At 26.0% G+C, this 18,578-nt stretch overlaps 2 protein-coding genes and 1 long non-coding RNA gene across 3 annotated transcripts; 1 reads left to right on the top strand and 2 right to left on the bottom strand.

Annotated features, from left to right (window-relative positions):
- Positions 1 to 2,592: 2,592 nt before the first annotated feature.
- On the bottom strand, positions 2,593 to 8,293 carry LOC136090336 (uncharacterized). Its single transcript, XR_010643360.1, has 3 exons — positions 8,207 to 8,293; positions 3,918 to 4,011; positions 2,593 to 2,725 (listed from the first exon to the last, which is right to left on the bottom strand). It is a non-coding gene; the product is annotated as an uncharacterized LOC136090336 (long non-coding RNA).
- LOC100201421 (kinase suppressor of Ras 2) lies at positions 4,473 to 11,117 on the top strand. Its single transcript, XM_065816889.1, has 10 exons — positions 4,473 to 5,207; positions 5,375 to 5,396; positions 5,749 to 5,837; positions 6,127 to 6,205; positions 6,357 to 6,445; positions 6,575 to 6,796; positions 7,240 to 7,374; positions 10,383 to 10,512; positions 10,615 to 10,704; positions 10,959 to 11,117. Exons 1-10 carry the CDS (start codon positions 4,576 to 4,578, stop codon positions 11,094 to 11,096), a joined length of 1,626 nt encoding a protein of 541 aa, XP_065672961.1. The 5' UTR covers positions 4,473 to 4,575; the 3' UTR covers positions 11,097 to 11,117.
- A 4,736-nt stretch (positions 11,118 to 15,853) lies between these two features.
- Positions 15,854 to 17,681, bottom strand: LOC136089715 (piggyBac transposable element-derived protein 4-like). Its single transcript, XM_065815781.1, has 2 exons — positions 17,606 to 17,681; positions 15,854 to 17,490 (listed from the first exon to the last, which is right to left on the bottom strand). Exons 1-2 carry the CDS (start codon positions 17,679 to 17,681, stop codon positions 15,854 to 15,856), a joined length of 1,713 nt encoding a protein of 570 aa, XP_065671853.1.
- Positions 17,682 to 18,578: the final 897 nt, after the last annotated feature.

Raw genomic sequence — 18,578 nt, 5'->3', positions numbered from 1 at the left:
CCTCTTTAAAGAAGTTTTATTCGATATTCAATAGAAGCACTCTTCAGAAGTGGCGGATCCAGCATTTTTTGATCTTTGAGATAGCTAACTTCCAGACACGGAGCTAACTCCAAACATTTATATGTCTATACTTATGTCAAATAATGAGGGTTTGCAAAAAATTGCGATTATTGGAGGCTGGGAACAAAAAAGCCCCAAAATTTTTGCAACACCTGCCCCAAACATGAGAGCAACAAGTTGATGAAATATTTTTTGTACTATTCTCAACTAGACTTATATTCATCAATAATTTTTAAGTTTCATGGTATTATCTCTCAGCGTTCAAAAATTATGACCATATAAAATTTAAACCCCCTCAATTTGAGGGGGTTGTAATTTTTATTTGGTCAAAATTTTTGAACGCTTAGAGATAATACTATGAAACTTAAAAATTATTGATGAATTCAAGTCTAGTTGAGAATAGTACGAAAAATATTTCATCAACTTGTTGCTCTCATGTTTGGGGCAGGTGTTGCAATAATTTTGAGGCTTTTTTGTTCCCAGCCTCCAATCATCGCAATTTTTTGCAAACCCTCATTATTTGATATAAGTAGGGGAGACCGGGGCTAGTTGGCCGCAGGGGTAAGTTGACGAACTGCGTTTATCTTTAGAGCTTTTCATCAGAAAGTGACAAAAATTACTCAGAAACTTCCTTGTTGACCATTTCATCATTCACTGTAGTATTGTCAGGATTCGCGCATGCGCATGGGAGATATTGAGATTTATGCGTTTTTTGGACAAAAACGTAACTTTTAGAACATCGCTTCCTTTTTACTTTACAAAGAAAATGTTTAGTCGTATGAAAAAAAAATTATTGTAAAAGTTCCAGTCACAATTGATTTACTATATCCAGTCAGACTTTTTTTTCAAAGCTGCTGTTTTTCAGGATCTATAGACTGTTTATTAAAAATAAAGCTTTCGGGGTAAGTTGACAAATTTTTCAGATAGCTAACTTCCAGACATGGAGTTAGCTCCATGTCTGGAAGTTAGCTATCTCAAAGATTAAAAAATGCTGCATCCGCCACTGCTTCTATTGAATATGGAATATATCTATTTATTTTTTTCAAAGCTGATTTTTTTTTTTTTATTGATAGGCATTTTTTTAACAAATGCAGGTGTACTACAAGGCCAACCTTACTTAATGGTAAGTTTGGCATTGTACCCATCCTTTGTAATTGCTGTAAATCATAACTGACTAAGTAATCTATGGATTTATGTGTTGTCACTAAACCTGGCGTGGTCTAAGAGAACGTGAAATGTAACACTTTAGAAATAACAAAAGTTACTTTTTTGTCCTTGGGTACTCCTCTTCCATAGGAATCCACAGATAGCACAAGTTTCTTTTAATGGCCACCAATTTTTTACATCAATAATATCTTTAGTTTTAGGTCTTCTAATTTCAAATTTTTTGTTTGCTTCAGCTATAAGATTTTCATCTCAGTTGGTGTGTAAATCCGGTCGTTTTTTTGAGTATGTCGTTTTGCTGTTCCAGAAATTCTATCGCTTGGCAGGAATGAGTGACCTCTTTTTGATATGTAATATCGTATCTCATTTATATTGCTACCTAGTTCAGCTATCAGTGATAAAAAAATAAAATGGCATTAAAAAGTGAAATTCGAAAAAAGTGTGACTTGTGCCCTTTTTGAAATGACGGGTCATTTCTCTTAATCAAATTAAAACCAATTTAAAGCAGTGTTTATCACACACAGATTTTTATTTAACTTGTCTTAAATGTCTTTTTGAAGATAAATTAATAAAACAAAATCATCATATATATATATATATGTAGATATATATATATATATATATATATATATATATATATATATATATATATATATATATATATATATATATATAGATAGATATATATATATATATATATATATATATATATATATATGTATATCTATATATACATATATATATATATATATATATATATATATATATATATATATTTAGTTTTTATTAGTTAATATATTTTGTTCGCCTTTTATGCTCACAACTAAGAAGATTTTATTTTATTTTATATTTATTTATATTTTATATTGATATATTTTATTTTATTTATATTTTATTTTACGAATGACAAAAGCGAGAAGGTTTATAATACAACAAAAAAACGTCAAGAAAAAAAATTCAAAAACACTATTTCAAACAATCAGTTTTTATTTATACAAAGATGTATTTCTAATAATATAATACTATTGTCATTTAGAATTAAAATGAAAAAAAGTAAATTACCTTGGAATATCTACGAAAGTCATAGATTAATGAATCAAGTTTTAATATATATATATATATATATATATATATATATATATATATATATATATATATATATATATATATATATATATATATATATATATATATATATATATATATATATATATATATATATATATATATATATATATATATATATATATATATATATATATATATTAGGAGTGAAAAAAAATCTGGAAGATCTTGTCAAAATTTCAATAGTTACGATTTCTTTATCATAGTAAGAATTTAGGAAAACATTGAGGAATACTCTCCTCAATCAAAGTTTTAATGTTTCTCTGTGTTCTTTTAAATTCCATAACTGAAACGATTTTTTTATCATTGAAATAATATTGATTTGCAGTTTGTCGATAGGTTGCGTGAGTTCAATTTTTTTAACTTCTATCATGCACTGAAAGACGTAAATAAAATAACATTATTATACTTGCATATTGAATATAACAAAATAAGTCAAAATCTGTACATTTTTTTAAAATTAAATATGTTGCTCTTTGAAATAAAGTACAGCATATTTAATTGTGAAAAAGATTTTTAAAGTAAAAAAAACATAAGCAAATCACTCTTAAAATAGCACCTTCTCTAAAAAGCACATACACAGAGTCAAGTAAGCTGGTTTTGACGTGCTATCTAATAATAATACTTTAAAGGGAGACTGTTTAAATGTACATTTACATCTTTTAAACCTTTGAAATACTAACTCTTGAAAAAAATTTATTTTGTGATTTGTGAGTCTTTTATCAAGTGGGAACAATGATGTTAAAAATTCTTTTGTTAAAATTTGGTTAGCGCGAGTATACTGTAATTTTCTATATCTTTGCAATGTGTCATTATAAAATGGATGTAATGTTATTAATTATTTATTTTTATTTTTTATAATTAACATTAAAAGGTTTTGTTATAAAAACAAATAAAAAAGTAAACATTTTCATTTTACAATGTTATTAATTTACCAATACGAATTCTTATTATTATTTGTTAATATTTTACTAATGTATTTTCATAAACATTTTATAATAAAATATGTTTATTATCAAAATACTTTTAAATATAAAATTGACTTTAACCTACTGCAATACTTTTTATACTATAGAATAAAATAATAAAAATATTACGAAATATTATGTGTTATGAAATATTTTGATTACAGTTTATAGATTTTCTCTAATTTTTTAAATATGATTATTGAAATAAAGAATAATGTAACTGACATTTTCAAAATATTAACTTAGCTATTAATGGTTTTTAAATTTAAAAAAAAAAAAAAAAAAAAATCAGTTTACTTTAAGACGTAGTTGCCAGCCTAAATATAAAATATATTAAGTTTGTAGGAATGCCAGCAAGAAAAGCAATCATTTTTACATAAGTTCAGCAATCAAATATCTGGAGGATAAGTTAATAAGAATGAGAATTGTTTCCAATAAAATTGATTGGATATTAATGGCTACAAGACCAGGTCACCTGAAGCCATTATTTTTGTTCAGCATATGAATCCCGTTTTGCATCACGTAAACTTGTATTATAATAAGGTCTTTGAGTGCATAAAAGTAAATAAAACAACAACAAATATGAAAAATTGTATTTACCATTAAAAAGTATTTCTATTTGTTTGTACTATTCAAAAAACTTAAACACAAAGAACAATTGGCAAACAAAGAAGTAGAGAAACAGCTGCAGAATCTAAAAAGAAAAAAAATTCAAAAAAAAATAGTATTAAGAAGAACCCTGGTAGGTGCAGGGAGACCGCGTGTTTTTGAGTAATAAATGTTAAGAAAAACGGTCTTTCTCTAATATTTTAAAACGTGCATGCTCTTTGTTCAAAACGAATCTTGCATGTTGAATAATTAGAGCTACAACTTGAGAAAAGTCCATATTTTATTCATTTGTTTTTAATTTATAAATATATTCACTTCAATTTACTATTATTATTATGTGTTCTTAGTTTTTCTACAAATATATATAAACTTATTATATATTATATTTTATTCGTATGTATTATTAACTTGTTATATTTATATTATATATATATATATATATATATATATATATATATATATATATATATATATATATATATATATATATATATATATATATATATATAATTTGCATATATTTACTAAACTGAGTATTATATGTTCTAGGATGTATATATTAAAAACGATGGGTATTTACAGAAGAATTGTATTCAATTAAATTTATCAACTTTTGATAGGAAGAATACGCAAAAAGCGACAATCACGAATGGACGCAATAATTCATCCGAAATCGGTTACTTCGTGTGCAACTGTACTTTTAAACATATTCAAAAAACGTCGAAACAAATATAAGCCATGCAACTGTTGCACATGCATGTGTCATACGTACGAAAGTAAAGATAAAAATAGTTCTGAAATGCTAGAAATAAATGACAATAAGTTTTTCAACTGCAAATGTAACCATGAATGTCATAAATTATCAAATTGTAAAGAGTGCGAGAAACTGAAACAGAGTAAGCGTCAACGCCCCAAAAAAAAAATTGTAAAATTTCAAATCCAGCACACAGCAAGCATGAACAGCTTAACATCGCCGTACAAACTCAAGGCAAGCATGAATAGTTTAACATCACCTAACAGATACATAACAAACACGAGCAGTTTAACATCACCTTATAAACTAACAGCAAGCACAAACAGTTTGCCTTACAAAGTATGCTCTTGTGATAAATTAAAAAATACCTTATCTTTGTGCAAAATGGTCCACGGAAAACCGTGTTTAGACAGTTTATGTAGTCCTGTCCAACGAAGTTTAATAGAGAAGAATGATAATCAAGAAAGATTTTTTAGTCCTTTTTGTCCTGAAAATAGAAACAAATCGGATAGATTATCTCAATCTAGGTATATGTTGCAAGACTAGCAAAATAAACTGGCTTTTTATGTTTGCATAAGGCCATTCTTTTATTTTATTTAAATACTGCCACCCTAAACTAATATTAATAGAACAATTAAGATTTGTAAATAATATTATTGTTTACTTATTCAGTGTTTTTTATTTTTTGTTTAAGAACAAATCGTGGACGAGAAAGGGTGAGACATCACTTATTTTTATAACTTATATAAAATATATAAATATATAAAATTTTTATAGTTTATAATATAAATTTTTATAATGATTTCAATAATATTTTTTTAAGTTGCTATTAGTATAGTTAAACCGTTTAATTTATTATTTAATATTTGTATTGTTATAATTAAGGTTATTATTTTGATGCTATGTTAATTTAAAAATTAATTAAAAATCATTGCTATAATTTACTAATAGTAATAAATTGCTATAATTTACTAAATAGTAATAAATTGCTATAATTTACTAATAGTAATAAACTTTATTAAAACTGAATTTCAAGAATTTGAATTTATAATTTATTATTATTTTCAGCCCAAGTCATTTTATGAGTGGACAATACCGTTTTCAAGTATTGAGCTTGGCGAGCTCGAGGCATTAAGTCCGAAAGGGCCGGTGTACAGGTACACATTACTTAAACCATGTTTGCCAATTATATGCAAAACTATGAGTGTTTTTTATAAGTTTTAACCCTTTCTTTCCCGATTTATGAAACTAAAAAGAAAAAAAATATCAATCGGCGCATTGATTTTTAAATTGCACATGTTGCCATCTAATAAGAAGTGACAAAACTTAAGCAATACCTATAATGAAAAAAGATAAAACAGCGTTTGATTTTTGAATTTAAAGTTTGTGTTGCCCATTGGCAACATTGGGAAAAAAGGGTTAACGTGCGCGTATATATGTGTATAGAGGTCGTTGGCACGGAGAAGTTATGGTGTATACTCGTTCACATGCAACTAGTGAAGAGATCGAGCAATTCAACAACGAGGTAAAATTTAACTAATTATAGTATATTAAATCAATTGAATTATTATTTAGATAATTTTTAAAACAAAGTGTAAAATAGTTATTAGAGACATTTAAAACAGTGTTATCTTCTAAAGAACAAACATAAAATACTTTCTTTAATGTTTCTTTAGGTGTCGTTGCTAGGGTTAATACGTCACGAAAACGTTGTGTTATTTATGGGAGCGTGCATAGAGCCTCCAAACCTCGCTGTTATTACTAGGTTAAAGGGAGGCTTGCTTCTTTTCTGTTTTATATTGAATCGTTAATTTTTTTTTTATATATTTTTTAATGGTGTTTTGATTTTAATAATTGTAAAGGTCATGAAATGTAAACTAATGTTCACTTTTAGTGTTCGTAAAGGTCATACACTATATACTCATGTTCATATGCACCAAACCTTATTTCATTTTGGTTCAAAATTCAGTATAAGCAAACAAATAGCGCAAGGAATGGGTTATCTTCACGCAAAAGGAATTACTCTCGGAAAGTTGTGCTCAAAAAATATTTTTTTAGAATCAAAGGTTAAAATTTCAATTACAGATTACACAATGGTTCGCCAGCCGTCTGTAAAGTGAGTAATTATGATGTATTTTTTATTATTATGTATTTGATATTAGTTATGATGTATATAATTTTGTATTTAATTTCAAAATATCTTTAAACATAAAGCGTTATTTTCTACAACTTTCGGAATTATGACGTAAAATAAACGATTCAAATCAATAAAAAAAAACGGAATCGTAAATTAAAAAAGAAATGAATAAACTTTTTTTAAGGTTTTGAGAATTCTCTTAAAGTGGGTTTGATCTTTTAACAATAATTCTTCGTTTACCTCCTTCCTATCCGTCTTCCTAAACTTTCTCTTTGTTTGTTTTTTTTAGTATTGAAAAAATAAATAGATAATAAAAAAATTTTATATTAACGATTTTTAATTTCTCTTAAATCTTAATACTTGGATTGTAAGAAATATTTTAAAAAAACTAATTTTTATTTATTAAATATTTAAAATCAAAGGCCAGACTACGGATGCATTCCTAAAGGTCACCTTACTTATCTAAGTCCCGAGTTGATGAAAAGTTTAAGAAAAAATGGTATCTATCTTTCCTGTTCAGAAAGACCTACATATAAGTCAGATGTTTTTGCTTATGGGTAAGTTTTTATTTTGTTATTTAGTTTGTAAAAACAGGTGGCTTTGAAAAACTATTTTTGGCATAGATAATTATTTTATATAAAACTAATAGAAACATATATGTTATAAAAAGAAAAAAAAAGAAAAAGAAAATATTATTCTATTATATATAAAAGAAGAAGGAGCAAGATGGCATTTGGGGTAAATGACATTTTCTATAACAAATTAACAACAACAACAGATAAAGTGATTGAAAAGAAACTGTATATATATTTTATATTTTATATCGCCAATAGGTTTTTCAAAATAATTTTAAAATGATTTTATGCGCGTTTTTTTTTTTTTTTTTTTTTTTATGCTTCAATCAGAATTTTATGGTCAGGAACTTGGAATCGAGTTTTTCCATATGTAAACACGATTCGTCTAAAAATATTTTTTCAATACTTATTATTTTATTAGCTTTGCTATTATTAAATGGAGTTGCACACAACCAACAAAACTTTAAAAAGTACTTCTTTTTTTATGGTGTGTGGTTTTAAGGTGCTCCCAAAAGTCCATACGGTCTAATCACAGATCACCGTGGAAAAATATTTAACAAGGAAGTTCACTCCTCCTTCCTAACCAATAACGCATATTAAACTAGAGCTGGCGTCGAACCTTGAATTTGTTCTGAGCTAGATACTAACCACTGTACCACGACTGCACAAGTTTACATAAGCTTACGTATAGAATTAAGGGGAAAAAGAGGGCAACCTTCTAAACTTTTAATGAGAGATGGGAAAATGATAAATGAATATGAAATAAACATTCGCTAACATCTAATTTTCAAGAATAAAATTTTAATAACTTAACTGCTTTTAATTTTATTTGTAAGTTTGACAAAACTTACAAATAAAAACTCTAGAACTGTAGAAGATTGTAAATTTCTTGCAGCAAATCTTGCAGCAAATTCCTTTAAAACGCAAAGAAAATTAAATATACAAAATATTAAATGTTTTTGAAAAGATTATGTAAATACAGTAAAATCGTTGAACATCTTAGTTCCGAAATATTTGTGAATTTATTCAAATAAATCTTAATTATTAATTTTAGCAGTCAATGATCTTTTAGCTATTAAACCTGTGTGAATATGTTTGTATATATTTTTAAATCTTTAGATATGTAAATTTGTGAATTAGTTATTGCAAACTATTTTTGTAATTGCTAGAATATCTTACTTTCTTATTGTATGAATAGTTTATTTTATTATTTATGCATTTTGTAATAATATTCTGTATAAAAAATAGTATTCTTATTAGGTTCTAAAGTTGAGGACAGAAAACGCATAGTTTAGCCTCCTCATATCACTGAAACATAGTCTTGCCCTAATCACGTGACCAGATGAGAAATATGTTAATTTTCTACTTTAATATTCAATAAAACATTTTCTACTTGAATACTAAAGGTTTAGTTATTTATTATGATAAAATAAACTGACGAAATGTTATTGATTCTTGATTTGTAAAAACTGAGGGTTTTCAAAACGTCTGTTATCCTGCTCATTCTCGTATATTATATATTTATATTTCAAAAAACTTGACAAATTTATAAAACCTCAGTAATAGTATTGTTAGAAGTAATGAAAGAAAAGTTACTCTTAATTAAGTTTATAAAGTTAGTCTGATTCAAAACCAATTCAGTGGTGGGCAACTCATTTTTTTTTTTTCTGATCTTGTCAATTTTTGTTTCAAGACGCAGTTCCTTGCTACTTTGTGTTAGAGTTGTATAACAGACCTTGGCAATGAAAAAAGAATTTTAATTATCAACGTTTATAAAAATTCAAATCAAACTTTAAGTGAGTTTTTCAATTGTCACACCTGCGTCAATTTTAATGTTTTTGGTCTACATTTGTTGTTGAAAACCTGAATGTTAATTGGCAAATAATCAGAATTAAATTGCTAATCAACACTAATGTGTAAGCAACTTCATTCTGTACCTAAGAACAAAAATAAAAAAGCTGTTTTCTTTTTAGAAAGATAGTCCACCATTTTTCTTTTCGTTTTTTGTCACATGTAGTTGACAAAAAAAGCACAGAAAAAAAATACTGCTTTCAGAATTTAATTTTTTTTTTTCTATAGAAATGGAAGCAGCAGAGAGTTTATTAAAGTTTAATTAAAGAACCTGGAAACGTAATGGAACAACTCATTTAGAAATATTATCTGGTAACAATTACATAACAAACCAATTGATATTCTGAATAAAACCTTGTAACGTTTTCTACACTAATAAACTTGTTATTCTTGTCGGACAAACTTTATTGCGTCACAAATTTGGTTACTTGGAAGCATAAAAAAAACTAAACTAAATATTAACACAGAAGGTATTTTGGGCACATTAGATCTTACTTAAACACTGCAACAACAACAAAAAAGTCATTCATATCAATATAAAAAATAAATATACTATTAAAAATTTAACTTTATTAAAGAAATACTTTACCCGCTTTAAAAATTAGTCAAATTCTAAGTTGATTGAGCTCAAGAATATTAGCCTGATTTTTAGATTTTTACCTGCCTTTATCCAATACAAATATTTTTAATTAAAACAGTTATAAAATTTATAAAAACTGTCAAAATGAACAGTTATTTTAACAAAAGTATTTTATGAGTATTGTGTGTTTTTCATAAATGTTTATGTTTACAAAAATAAAGGTTAGAACGTATAAGGATGTTTATTGGGTTTCTAGATCTTTCTCTGAATGGTGTTTCAGTATTTGTTTTCAGTATGTTTTGTTTTAAACAAAATTATTTAAAAACTTAATCATAAAAAATAATATATATATAAACGGATTATTTTGACATTGAATATATGATTTACCTTGAAACTTAATTTTTGTGACTATTTTAACAAGCTAATATTTTTTGAAAATAAGAAGGAAAAGCCACCCCTACGGCCATACATTTATATTAATAGAATTGAAGGGCAAGCTAGATACCTCAACAAGTTTTTGACCCAATACATTAAACTCAAATATTGTTAAATTATTTAGGACACTTTTATATGAAATATTTTTGGGACGTTACCCTTTTCATGGAGTCTTACCTGAAATTATTATTTGGAAGATATGCAACCGACACGTCGATGTTCTTAAAGACGTTGAATTTCCATTGATATTTAAAGTTAGTTCGTCTTTTCTATTTTTCAATTTTTGCGTTTTAAACTTTTTATATAATAAAATGGAGCTTTTTTACGTTTTTTTAACTTTTATATGTTATGAACAGGATTTAATACAATCATGTTGGAAAAGCGAATTAAATGACAGACCAGAATTTCAAGATATATTAACAAATATGAGAAAACTGAATATACCGGTAAGTTTAAAAAAAAAAAAATATATATATATATATATATATATATATATATATATATATATATATATATATATATATAGATATATATATATATATATATATATATATATATATATATCTGCGTGTGTGTATACCGTTGTTTTTATTGTTTTATTGTTATTATTATATTTTATATTATCATTATTTATATGTCCTCAGCGTAAATGAAAAAAATATATATTTTAATTGAATAATGAGTTTTCTTATCATTTTAGCGTTCGCTACAAAAAAAGCTCAGTCTTTCCGATAGCGAAGCAATTCACAAACAACAACAAAGTAATGGAAGTGTAAATTTCTCTAGGCAACATTCGAACTCGCATTTTATTCGTTTAAATAGCTGCAAAATTGAATAAATTTTTTTACTCCATTTTTAATATTTGTTGTTTATATACATATCAAATAGATAGAATTTGTTTTCAAATTCATTATTTGTGCTTTAGACGTCTATAAGACGTGTTACAAAATAAACATCTTTTAGACGTCATATATACATATATATATATATATATATATATATATATATATATATATATATATATATATATATATATATATATATAATATATATATATATATATATATATATATATAATATATATATATATATATATATATATATATATATATATATATATATATATATATATATATATATATATATATATATACATATATACATATATATTATATATATATATATATATATATATATATATATATATATATATATATATATATATATATATATATATATATCCATAATTGATCCCAATGGTCCAAAATTGTAAAAAATTTACACTTACATAATTTTTTACATATTTATTGCGGAAGCTCTGTATAAATAATTTTTAAATGCACTAAAAGTCTTTTTTGTCGCTTTTTATAATTTTCTTTTCAAGATAATTAGCCTTTTTGCCCTAGACAAGAGTAATGCTCGGTTCCACCCATTTCAAATTAGATTTTATAATTTGGGGGTGATGATTAACAAGCATAATCTTTTGAAAGTGAATTTTAAATAAAAATAAATTTCTATTTTTATTTTTTATTTTAAAGATAAAATGATTTTGATTGTTCAGTTAAAATTTTGTTGTTTTCAAATTTCAATCAATGATCAGCTGTTTCAACAAAGTCTAAACCAAAAACACTCTCTTCACCATTATTTACAAAATGGAGCCTAGAACTTTTTAAAATCTTATATAATCTAGAAATAAAACTTAACTTTTATGTAAAGGTTCTTAATTGTTTGATCTTATGTAAAGTCATTTTTAATAAGTTAAAAAAAAAATACAAGAATTCCAGGCGTAGTAAAATCCTTAAATCCATAATTAGATTGTTTAATTTTAAAAAACTTCTGAGTTAAGTCTTTTTTTATCTTAATGCTGGTTTTCTTTGCTGTTTATTATATAATTTAAGAGCTAATTTATGCGGTTTTATATCATTTAAGAGCTAATTTATGCAAGTCATCTACTATCAAACATTTATCAGCAAAGCAAATAACAACAAGTCTGTCATTTTAATATTGCGCGCTTTTAAGTGATTTTTCTTACTGATTGCAGTTTATGCTGATTTTAGATTAAACTCTTAATTCGGTATTATTTTGTGACAAATAGAACTTTAAAGAGATTAAAGATTATACAAAATGCTTTTTGTAATAAAAAAGTATTTAATATATCTAAATTTGTTTAATATATCCAGATTTGTTTAAAAAGAAATTATAAGAAACTCAGTGCTGTTCATCAATTTTTGTGAGCGAACTCATTTCTAATGCTTTTTGAATCAAAAGGAGAAGAAAAGAATAAGTCGATACCTTGAGACTGCTTCTTATATTTTTTATTTTATCTTTAATTTATTTATTATTTATTATTTATTTGTTATTTTTATTTTATTATTTATATTTTATTTATGGTTTATAACTCATTTATTAATTATAATTAATTAGTTTATTGTTTATATTTTATTTTTAAATTTTACTTTATTTATTTAACTTTAACGGTTATTTACTTACAATATATACTTTTTAACACTCTTGAAAGCTTTTCTTCTTTAAAACACCATATAATGACTTAAACGATTTCTGTGCTTGTACTATTTTAACCTGTGTGTTATCTTTGTTAAATAATGCTATTTATAAACAATTTTTTAATTATTTTTAAATAGTAAATTTAATGCTGAAGAATTCTTTAAAAGTATGTAGCATATATATTAATGATTTTACAAAATATAAGATTATAGATATTTTGGAAATTTAAAACTATAGATATTTTTTTAGTGCTTGTGGGAAAGAAGTTTCTTCACAAACCAAACGTAAATGACCAGTTTTTTGTAAAATATTATCGCAATCTTACCGGATACTTTTTTATTTTTCGCGCTCTAGGAGTGTAAAATTAAAATAAAAGTAATTAAGTATTTATTATAAATTTTAAAGTTTTATTTATATATCCTCTACATTATGCGAAACCACAAATGAGGAGTTAGCATTTTAAAACTAAAACACATTAAAACATTTAAAAAAACAATAGTTTATTGGAGGTGTAATAACACCTCCAAAATAATAAACAACAGTTTATTGGAGGTGTAATAACACCTCCAAAATTAGAGAAAAGTTTATTACAAACTATTTCTGATGAATTATCTTATTTTAAATCGTTTTAAAACTCAGCATTTGTTGTTTAAGACTTTATCATTATTTGAATTTTCCTTATCCCTAGAATCAAGAGCAGCTCTAACCTTTTGGTTTAGTTATATGTTCGTGGAAATTCAAACTTTCCTGGTTTCCTAAGTCCTTTAGATCTTTTTCCATTTAGTAAAATTATTCACTTATTGAGTCACAGCTCAATAGTTTAATATTATCCAAATATGCAACTAATATTTTTAAGCTTTTTTTGTTTGTTTGTAGACTCAGTTCTCACTTAATTGAGAACTAAGTTTAAAAACACTTTTTCATGCTCTTGAAATAATATTTGCATTTCCTTTTTAAGCTAAAAAACATATTTCCTTAATAGCCAATATAATTACGCCTTTTTTTTATTTATTTTTTAACTTGATTTTTTTTTTTTCCAGTTTTTTTTCTACATTATTTCACGTTTTTTATAAAGTTGTTTATTCTGTCTGCCAGTTGTGGGTTTTAAAGCAAAGGAATTTTATGATTTTCTTTATTTCAATTGTTTTTCTTACTTTTAAAGCATTATAAGTTTTTAGCAGTCTATATTGCAAAGATAATACTTTAGGGTAGATTATTATTGAAAATTGAAATGTTTTCAAAAATAATATGATTCACTTAGATATTTGGGCAACCGAAAAGCTTTTCTTTAAAACACAAAGGTTTTAAAAAATACCAAAAGTGCACATATTACCCAGACCACTTGGTAAAATGAGCACTTTAAATTAGCTCAAAAAAATAGCATTAATTAAGAAAAAAATATCAACCTGAGAATTAGAACTAATTTGTGGAATATAATGATTCGTTATTAACAAAACTTATAATTAAAATATCAAATTTTAAACCATTTTTTATTGAAAGAATAGTACTTTATTTTAGGTAAAAAAAAAAAAAATTGCGTCGTTATTTTCTCAATTTTATTAACTCAAACCTATATATAATAAAAGAATAAAATTTTTGAATTTAAAATACAAAAAGATATTTAGTATTGTTAAAGTATTAAAAATTTTTACTATGTTTTGTTTTTATATAAAAACCAATTAAAAGCACTGCAATTTTAGGACTTTAAAGTAAGTAATTTCAATGAAAAACACTGGGTAATTTGAGCATGCTCACTTGACTTTACTTTAAGATACCATTTTTGTGTAATATGAGCATTGCTCATATTGAACAAAAATGGTATCTTTAAATAAAGTCAAAACTAAATGTTTCTATGCATTATTTTTCAAACAAAAATGAAACGGATTTCTAACGAACATATTTTTCTTCATGAAAAATTAAATTTCATCATTTTAGCATCAAAATCTGCGCCACAGATTTAATCAAGCGTGATCATAATATTTTTACAAAAAATTGCGTTTTAATGAGAGCCACTAACTACTGCAAATTAATTTACGCTAATTATACTAATTTCTGTTATCTTCACATGAAATTAATTCAAAAAATACAAAGCAAATTTAACTTCGCTATTTACATCTTCAAAATCTTTTACTATGCTTATATTAACAAGGTGCTTATAAGCGTGGTCCTTAAAACAACCTTTTTTTAAAATGTTTGATCTCGCCCTCTTAATGTGTCCTATATAATAAAATAATACTAGAATTAAAAAAATTTCAAAAATAACAAATTTTAAGGGGTGCCCCCCCTTAAACACTTAACTGGTTCCTATAATTATCAAAAAAATAGTTCTTCAAAAGTATATCATTTTGGCACTTTAAAAAAAGCAAAATTATATGAAAATTTTTTAAAATAATCATCATTTATGATTATAAAAACATTAGGAAGAAATAATTACAATTAAAAATTTAGTAAAAATGCATATTTTTAGTTTTTAGTTTAAAAATGTCATTTTCTAGGCAGTGAAATCTAAAATGATAATTTTTGAATTTTTTAAATTCATATCCAAAATCATTGAAAAGAATCTCTTTAAAAACTTTGTGGCGCCCATAAAACTTACCAAAGTAAATTTTATGGGCGCCACAAAACCTCAAGTCTACAGGGTACTAACAAAGTGCTACATAAAAATGCAGCACGCAGAAAAAATGATCATTTTCACTTTACTAAAGGTTTTGATGCCTAAAGCCTGAAAACTTGAAAAATATGAATTTGAATAAAAAACTCAAGTTGCATTCATTATAAAAAAATGTTGTGGAGTTTAATCGGGCTGCATATTTTGAAACCCTATACAGGCTCAGAATAGCCAGAAAAATGAGCAATCTGATTCGCTGATTTTGAAAGAGAGGCAAGTGCGATTTTGTTGAAAAATATAATGAAAATCAAAACAAACAGATTTTTTAACCCTTTGAGCGCTCGATAAAATTTAAACGCCGTTCAGAAAAATTCAACTAAAAAAAAACGGCAAAAAACATAACAAAAAACAAACAAGAAAACAACTATTTTTGAACTTTATTTTTTTTGTAGGTTTATAAGATTAAAAGCAGTTTAATGATTTTAATGCACAGCTTTTATGTGATAATTAGAAAAACAGGCTGGACACAGTCCAACACTACATAACTGACACTGCCAACTTGTGCGCACTCGAGTTTGGTGCCCAGCTACACATTTAATTTTTTTTCCTGCACTAACTTTCACAAGATTGTGACCATATAATGGATTGTTATTTGCAGTATGTTGGGGAAGTGGGTATGAGACAATTGTACTTCTAGCCATTTCAATCTCTCTTGATGTTCGTCTTTTAGAAATTACTTTCACTGGAAAATAATCTCCGACTAAACTTTCCACTATAGCCATCATAAAATCTATTTTTGACATTGGCTTATGTTCATTTGTATTGAGCTTATACAATAAATAGCTATTTAAAATTGCCCTACCAAATAGAGAAAAAGCAACTTTAGTTGTCCACTTTATTGTTTTACGCTCAGACAAGTACACATAGAGCTGTGCATCACCCAAATCTACACCACCCATGGTTTTATTGTAAAGGGAAACAGCATTTGGTTTCATAACTATATTTACTCTCCTGTTACGTATTTCAGTAAAACCTGCTTTGGCAACAGTAGATAGTAATATAGGCTTTTTTTTACCATCTTGGTATGCCACGCACAACAAAGGACCTTTTCTACATTGGCAAACCTCCTTGTTTTTTAATTTTGATTTGATGCAGATTTCTGGTAGGCCTTTCCTATTGACTCTCACTGTGCCTGTTGCAGTGGTCTGATGAGCATATAGATCTAATAACAGTTGAGGAGAAGTGTAATAGTTGTCAATACCTAAGTGATGACCTTGATGGAGGAAATTAGTTTGGCGCAAAAGACGAAAAACTAAACTATAAGTCATACCATAGGCAATGGCTGCTACATCTGGGTCTTTTCCTCCTTTGTAAATTTCAAATTGACACAAATAACCATTGGTGCTGTCTGAAACACACCATAACTTAATCCCAAACCTAGAATGACGTTTGTTTGGCATATATTGACGCAGATGTGGTGTCTTTCCTTTGTAGCCAACCATACTCTCATCTATAGAAATGTCTCTTTGTGGATAATAATAATAAAGAAATTTGTTGTTAAAATGTTCCACTAAAAACTGAATTTTATAAATTTTATTGAGTGGTTGTTGATTTGGCACGTGCATGTCTGTAAAATGTAGAAATTTAAGCAATAGTTGAAACCGGTCACGATTGAAGTGGGTAACAAACCAGGGAGTAGATGCACAAGGATGACTTATATCCCAGTAAAGTTTAAGGTTAGCTTTTTTGATGAGACCCATGTTAATTACGACTCCAAGGAAAGCTCTTATCTCTAAAAGATTGGTCTTTCCCTGTTTAATCCATCCATGACCTCTTGATGTTGGATGGGACCTCAAATGTTGTTGATTATTTTGAATCCATGTGTCAGCATAATTATTAGTAAAATTTACTATATTTTGCAAAAATTCACGAGTAAAAAACAAGTCAAGATATTCAATAGGCTTAGACTCAGGTGAAATTGAGTGCTTGGGTCTTGATTCACCAGTAAAATAAACAACATCAGGACCAAGGTCATCTCCTAAAACAAATACCCAATCATCTAAAACATTACCATCAACATCATCTACATCAACATCGCCATCGCCATCAGAACTGAAGTCTACATAAAAATTAAAATAAAAACTCCAAATTATCATACTAGTTGATATATTTGTATTAAATAATATTGTATACAATTTAATAAATTAAAGTTATCGTGCCTTCATCAAACAAACTGTCATCGCTGGAACCTAAAAAATCTTCGCTGGTACAACTTTCAACATCCATACAACTTTCATCACTGTCGCTCATTTTTAATGCCAAATATATAAAGACAATATACCAAAAGATAGAAAAAAATGTGCTCTATTCAATGCTACCATTTTTAATGAACAAACAGCGGTATTTTGCTGTAAAAAGCCATAGTTTCAAGGACCACTTTTAAAGCCACGATCGTGGCTCTTCGCGCTCTGACGGTATAGCCACGATCGTGGCTCGTCGCGCTCTAAGGGTTAAATAAATTTCAAAGTAATGATATACTAAGTTTATCAATATAAGTCATGTGTTACTATCAACACAGGAAATTCATTTTATTTTAGTACTCTTCAGAGTATTTAAAATGTATCAAAATCTATTTGTACAAGAGAATTTTCACTCGTAAAAATTTCAATAAAGTTTATCTTGGTGGTGAAGATTTTATCTATTGTTTAATTTTAAGAAACGAAAAAAAAAAATGTGTTGAAGTAAATTTGAAAAAATATACAAATGTGTTTCTCATAAAATATGCTCTTGGCCTTAAAGCATTCTCAAATACATAGTTTATATAAGTTTATATGTTGTACGAGACTAATAGTGAAGCAATTTTGCATACAAAGTTTATATGCAGTTTTATGTGACTACTGGTGAAGAACTTTATTTATAAACTGATTTAAATGTTTACTATAAAGAGTTTTTTAAAATTAGAGTTTTTTAAAAAAGAAAATTTGTACTAATTGCTAAACTAGTTTACATGTTCCATGTCAATATATGAGCTCTGAGGAGATTTTGTTTTCATGCTTTGTTTCAACCATAGTTTGGAGGAGGCTGATATATTTTTTTATTAAGTAACTTTAATAAAACATCGTGTTAAACCATTAAAAACTTTTTTAAAATTTATAAAAATTTTGACAGGCTGCATTAAGTTATAAAATATTTGAAAATTTAACAAAA

Source organism: Hydra vulgaris, chromosome 13 (assembly GCF_038396675.1).
Source record: "Hydra vulgaris chromosome 13, alternate assembly HydraT2T_AEP".
NCBI classification, from domain to species: domain Eukaryota; kingdom Metazoa; phylum Cnidaria; class Hydrozoa; order Anthoathecata; family Hydridae; genus Hydra; species Hydra vulgaris.
This window is presented reverse-complemented; position numbering and strand designations above follow the sequence as displayed.